The sequence below is a fragment of the Nannospalax galili genome, unplaced genomic scaffold (genome assembly GCF_000622305.1).
Source record: "Nannospalax galili isolate Female #2095 unplaced genomic scaffold, S.galili_v1.0 scaffold767, whole genome shotgun sequence".
Taxonomy (NCBI): Eukaryota; Metazoa; Chordata; class Mammalia; order Rodentia; family Spalacidae; genus Nannospalax; species Nannospalax galili.
In genome coordinates, this window is record NW_008357164.1 from 1,575,012 (window position 1) to 1,581,506 (window position 6,495).

The following is a 6,495-nucleotide window of genomic DNA, read 5'->3' on the forward strand; positions in this document are numbered from 1 at the left end:
AATTCTCTAGATATCCATTCTTCAAAAATTATTTTAGAAATATTCTAGAGTTGTTTATAGGATGATTATAAGTTTGGTAAAAAAGTTGGCTGTAGATCTGGATAAGAATTTGTTTGCAAAATTGAGTGCAAAATATTTTTAGAAATTACCTTTCTTCCCAAAAGAAAACTTCATTCTTTTGTTCCGCTGTGTATTTCTGGATTTGTCTTTTGAAAATTTAGACTTTGAAATTTTCAGGCTGGCTAAAATTAAGAATTATTTAACCAAGAATTGTGACTTGGTGAGTAAGATGTGAATTGAGTTGCTGCTGGTGGATTGTTTCACCCATGGCAGAAAGTTAGTAGCATTCTAGTATTGGTTATGAAGTATTGTTATGTAATTCCAATTATGTTTTAATGCTAGTAGAATCCACTTAGGTGATTTTCAATAAAATAGTCAAAGGTAGTTTGTGTCCTTGTTTTCTCAAGAAAAATGAATAAAATTAACGAATAGTGAGATCCAAATATTGATTCCAAGGAATCATGGCAACCGGTGAGGATATTTTATTAGAATAATGGCCCACTGGGCTAGCCAGACATGTAGTTTAACAGTAGCAAAATAAGCATTAAACAAGCCCACCAGGCTGCCAAGAGCTCTTCATTTCCTCTCTGCCCCAGTATTTCAACATAGGGTGAGCCTCTCAATTGTTACTGCTGTATTTATTACAGATTTTTAAATCAAATTAAATTACATTTTTCAACCAATATTTTTTATTAACCATGAGACATGGATCCAAGCCAAATATTTCATTATAGTTATGATTTCAGAAAATATCTCATCCTCTAGTTCTAATATTAGGATATTTCATTACACACACAGCCTATTATATATTATATAATTGGAAAAATATATATTGTTTGAGAATTTCATACATGAAATTCATACATCATTTCATACATCATTTCTATCCCTCCCAGTTGCCCTCCAACTCCTCCACATCCCCTCAACTCCCTCTCAATTTTTTTTTCCTATTCTTTGGTTACATATGTATATTTATAGACTTTTAAATATATATAATGCACTGAGTTCATTAAGTGGTGTTCATGTGTGCTTGTGTTTAGAGCTGCCCACTTGAGATTAGGCAACCTATTAGGGTAAGAAGGGCTGTTGAAATGTATCTGTAAACAGACTTTAGGGTCAAGGTGACTATATTGTGGATGTATTCCAAATATGAGATCATCCTCTTCATCCTATTATTTTTTAATATTTTTAAAATTTTAATATTTTTCAATTTCCATACAATTTAGTCTGATGGTATTAAGATCCTCTCCCCTATCCATGCCTCTCCCCACTGCCCCATCAGCACATTTTACTTATATTTAAAAAATATTTTATGTATTATTTTTATTTTATGTGTATGAGTGTATTGCCTGCATGTATGTAAGTGCATCCATGTCCTGCAGTGCCCTCAGAGGTTAGAAAATGGCCTTGATACCCTGGAACTGGAGTTATGGATGGTTGACAGCCTCCATGTGGGTGCTGGGATACAAACCCAGGTCCTCCATAAGAGCATCAGTGTTGTCAAACACTGAACCATTTTTCTAGCCCCCATCACTTCATTCTAAAACTGCTGTTACTGACAATAAGAATAATAATACCAATAGGCATTCTATTTTTAAAGCATTTTTTAGACAAAAACTTGGGTTCATTTATGCATTTGTTTGAATATTTTAGTACAAGATTCAACGAAATTCACTCCATATTCTCCAACTGAGAATTGAACTGTTAATAATAAAACAGCTTTTTTTGTGAAATTGTGTGATACAATAGGTAGTTTTCAAATGAAAAAACAGTCACTTACAGTCTCTCCACGCTGTCCTGGGTGTCCTGGCAGTCCGTCCTTCCCAGGAGGGCCCTAGAATCAAAAACATTAAATACCCATGTTAAAAATACTCCTCGACAGGCATGGTGGCACATGCCTTTGATCCCAGCACTCGGAAGGCAGAGGCACGTGGATCTCCATGAGATGGAGGCCAGCTTGGTGTTTATAGTGAGTTCCAGACCAGGTGGGGCTACAGAAGGCTCTATCTAAAAAAAAAATACTGTTCATATCATTTTAGAGCCCAAGCATAATGTGTTAGACAGCCATCTTATATCTCATTAGACATTGTAGTTTGACATTCTGTTTATTTATATGGTGATGCTTTATACGAACATTATACAAATGAACCTTAACATAATTCCATTGCAGAGTTGAGACACGGCAAATCTGTAGAACTGCATTCTGAACATTTTACATATAAATGAATTTATTTCATATTCATTTATCTTTTAAAAATATATGCATAAATTTTTAGTTTTACGTTGGCAAAAATATGGTATCCAGTGATTGAAAATGAATATTTTTTTCTCCCTTTCTTATTTTGTTCTATTCACAACTCAATTCCACATACACTGAAATGTGGATAAAGGAAAAATAGTGTCCTCTAGTGGTCAATAGAATTTCTGACAGAAATGAGAAACAAACACTGAACTAGTATCTTTTTATCCGTCAAACTTTCTTCAAATAAGGGAAAACCACCACTGTTCAGTTCTAGAAGTCATCCATACCAAGTGTTCCCTTGAGAGCAAATTGCTACTCTACTGATTGCTATAAAGGGTGCTGTCTTTGCCATGTTTGAAGAAATAAATGGAGCAATTAACAAACTACTTAAAGGAACAACTTTGTGAGAGTCCCACATTTGAAATACTTATCATAGACTGAATTCTTTCTTTAGTCTGCCCTGTGAATCATTTATATATCTCAGAAACCATCCAATATCAATTTGAATTTCAAAACATGTTTAGTGGGTATATGCAATTCCTGGATAAATACAGCAAAATGGCCTTTTTTAATAAACTCAGCGAAATGGTCATTTTTACCAAGGTATTTTTTTAATGACAATAGACACATCCCCTCACCACATACTAATTATTTAAATAACTTTATCTTCAATTATCTATTTTATATGCTAATATGGAGCCAGTTTGAACAGGAACTTTGTTTAAAAAACAGTGACATTTTCACAGGTATCTTTCTTCCACTCTGGTGAGTCTTCTAGGATGGATGGCAGACTTCAGGGTTGTTTTGTCAGTGTCTTCAACCATTTCTGCCCCCTGATTGCATCTTGAACACAGGCTGCTGTGTGAATTACCAGCTCTAATTAAAATCTACAGCTAAAACACGTCACATGATCAAGGCTTGCTCATTGTTTTATTTTTGTCCAGGACCACTGCAGTGATTCCAGTGTCATCCACCCTCCAAAACAGAGGTGGAGAGATTTTAACCAATGGCCAAAACACTCTCGCAGAAAAACATTTTTTTTTTCTATTTAAAACATAAGTTATCTGTAGGTGCATTCGCCATTTGGTAGACAATGATATAATATCTAACTTTGATTTCAATAGAGAAAGTAACAGAAATATGCAGTTAATTGCTGGTAGATTGATTTAGATCCAAAGTGAAGAACAGTAAATTAAAATGATTTCTATGTTGCCAATATTTCAACAGAAGTAGAATAAATATGCATCAATTCAAGGCTGTTATAGTTTTCTTAATGACAGGAAGCCAGGTAGAAGATAATACATGCACCTGGCCAGCTACCTCAGGAGAATAAAATAATTGTCACATATGTGTGTTGTGATCAGTACAAGATCTGCACATATCTCTAATTTGCAAATCTACAAATGCTTTACCATTACAGGTTATAGTTTTATTACTAAAATGATCACCGTTTTAGATGGTGATTGTAGATGCAAATGATGTCATCTTGTCATGCACATCATGACTTTTAATAGAGTTACTAGATAGTATGAGGAAGCACAGTCAGTGACTCAAAGGATCAATATCATTACAATTTTCTTGACTTAACTATTTCAATATTCAGCAATTAACTTGAAATAACTGTAATGACAGTACTATTCAATAAAATAAAGTAGACCAATTTCCCAACCGGTTCATGACACTTGCTTAAAAGAACTATTTTATTCATCAAAAGAGGCATCAATTATTTATTCCAACTTTGATATACTTGGAAAAGGAATAAGAGAACAAACTTGTCTACAGAAGATTTGCATATTTGTCAAAGCACTCTGTGGTAAGTCACTTATAAATAATTGCTCAAGGATGTTTCCTCCCTTCTAATCGGCATTAAGTTTTGGTTCTTCTATAAATAGAATTTTCCTCATTATAGTTATGCTCTACATTTTAATATTCTTTTTCTTAAATTAAATAACTACATACCTCCAAAAAGTGGTAGCATTGGCAAAGGACAGCTGTATGTGGTGGGTTCTGTTTATAATTACAGTACTTGGGAGGCAGAGACAGGAGGGTGGCTAAGCATTCCAGTCCAGCCTGTTTTACACTGGGAGACTATGCCTCTATGCCCCCAACATACCCTAATCCAAATTTGATTGAGAATAACTGACTCTGAATGGAACATTCCACATCTTCTATTTAAGAATTTTGGATAAAAGATAAGTCAATTAATTTCAGGTGATTAGTTCTTCTTATCAACCTAATATATTTCTGTTTCAAGGAAATATAGCAATTTCTTCCCTAAACATTATAAAACAATGCCAGAAAAATGGTAGATACTTTTATTTTAAGCTTTAATATTTTCTTTGTCAGAAAACAGTATAAAATAATTCTACTTAAGAGTTTCAGGGTCTTCCAATCAGATGGCACACTTCTCAAGTGTAGGTATTTATTAAATTCCTAATGCACCTTAAAGAAGAAATGAGTGCATGATCAATTGTTCAAAACTTGTTGAATGAAACATTGGAAAATAGATGGAAAAAATCTGAGGAAAAATGAGTCCAGTGGCTTTCTTTGTCAACAGGATTTTATTAAATGGGGAAAAAATTTGTAATGATACAAACAAATAAAAAAAATACATGATAATTTTTTACACCCCACTGAATGTTGGAGGGGGGATAATCAAATACATGATATCAAAATACTAAGGGAAATATTCATTAAAACCATGTATAATTAGTTTAGAATCCTCAAATTCACCTCTCTGTGAAGCTTGACATAGGCTTCATATTACACATGGAACAAAACGCAGATATGCTACATATGTATATATATATATATGCAGGCAATGTCGACATTTTGTTTAATATCAGCTATTTGAGCTGATCTTTAACCCTTGTAGGATAGATGACATCATTTCTTGATATGCTTTATTTGATAAAGCAGACCTGTTTAGTATTAAAATATACTCTAAAATTACTGTGAAAAGTAAGAGTTTCTGTTTAGCATTTAATTCATGCAGGTGTTTAAAGATGAGTAAGTCACCAATTCAAGGTTGAGAAGAACTGTTTAGCTTAGATTATCATGGTAGTTCACAACCTTTAAGATGAGACAGTCTAGAAAGTCTATTAAACCATAAAAAGGCCCCACTCCAAAGTTTTGACGTAAGAGATTCTACATCTTATACGATAGTCTAAGTGCTGTTGCTCCTGGGTACACGCATTTTGAGAACCTCTCTACCAAGCAGGTTCATTAATTTATTCTAACTCACATAATAAAACAACAAGCTGTTAAGAAGAAGAAAAAAGAGAGACAACGAAATAGAAAATTGAACTGGGCCTATTTTATGAGCCCATAAGCACTTAAGGTTGAAGAGAGAATATTTCAATAATTTCGTGAAGATTGGTAATGATGATAATCAAAAGAGCATCACAGCATCAGGCCATGCCTTTAAGCCTAGCACTCCAGAAGCAGAGGCAGGAGGCAGGCAGATCTCCAGGCCAGCCTGGTTTATTGTAAGAATGGTGGGTCATACCTCTCATCCCAGCAACTGGGAGGCAGAGGCAGGCTGATCTCCATCAGTGAGAAGCCAGCCTGATCTACAGAGTGAGTTCTAGGCCATCCAGGACCGCATATAGAGACATTTTCTTTTTTAAAAAATGTATTCTCCATTTCCACGTTAGTAATATCTGTCTCCTACTGTTGTTCTCACTCACGTTCTTTCTTTCTCTTTATCTCCTTGGTTCCTTTACATTATTCTGGTTCCTGCAGTTATGTCTGGATACATACTCATTTAAAAGGGTTTGGTGCAAGGATCCACATATGAGGGAGAACATACGTCATTTTTCTGTGTTACTTCACTTGGTATAACAGTTTCTAAGGGGTATTTATATGGGAAGGAGGAGAGAGGGTTATACAAAGAACCTTGGGAATATAGGGTGTGGGAAGCGAGCACAGCTGAGTCAGCCAGATGGCGCCCTGGCTGGCTGCCAAACCTCGTGCTGTTTACTCCAACTCTTGGCTGATTGCCAAGGCTCGTGATTCCCGCTTGCTTGCTCCAAAGTATGGAGAGGCCAAACAGGTGCTGCCAGCCTGATGATCTTGCTACGTGCCTGTGAGCTACACTCTGCCTGGCCGCTGCACGTGTGTGAGCCCTGATTGATACCGGCTGGGGGGAGGGCTGTTGGAAACGCTATATAAAGAGCTGAAGTGTGTAATAG

At 35.3% G+C, this 6,495-nt stretch overlaps 1 protein-coding gene across 1 annotated transcript in view; it reads right to left on the minus strand.

Moving 5' to 3' along the window:
• The window catches only part of Col11a1 (collagen type XI alpha 1 chain), a 227,622-nt gene that overhangs the window by 76,888 nt on the left and 144,239 nt on the right, over window positions 1-6,495 (minus strand). The window contains exon 37 of the mRNA XM_008855066.3: window positions 1,841-1,894. Within this exon, the coding sequence (XP_008853288.1) occupies window positions 1,841-1,894 (54 nt within the window). The remainder of the gene's footprint in view (window positions 1-1,840; window positions 1,895-6,495) is intronic.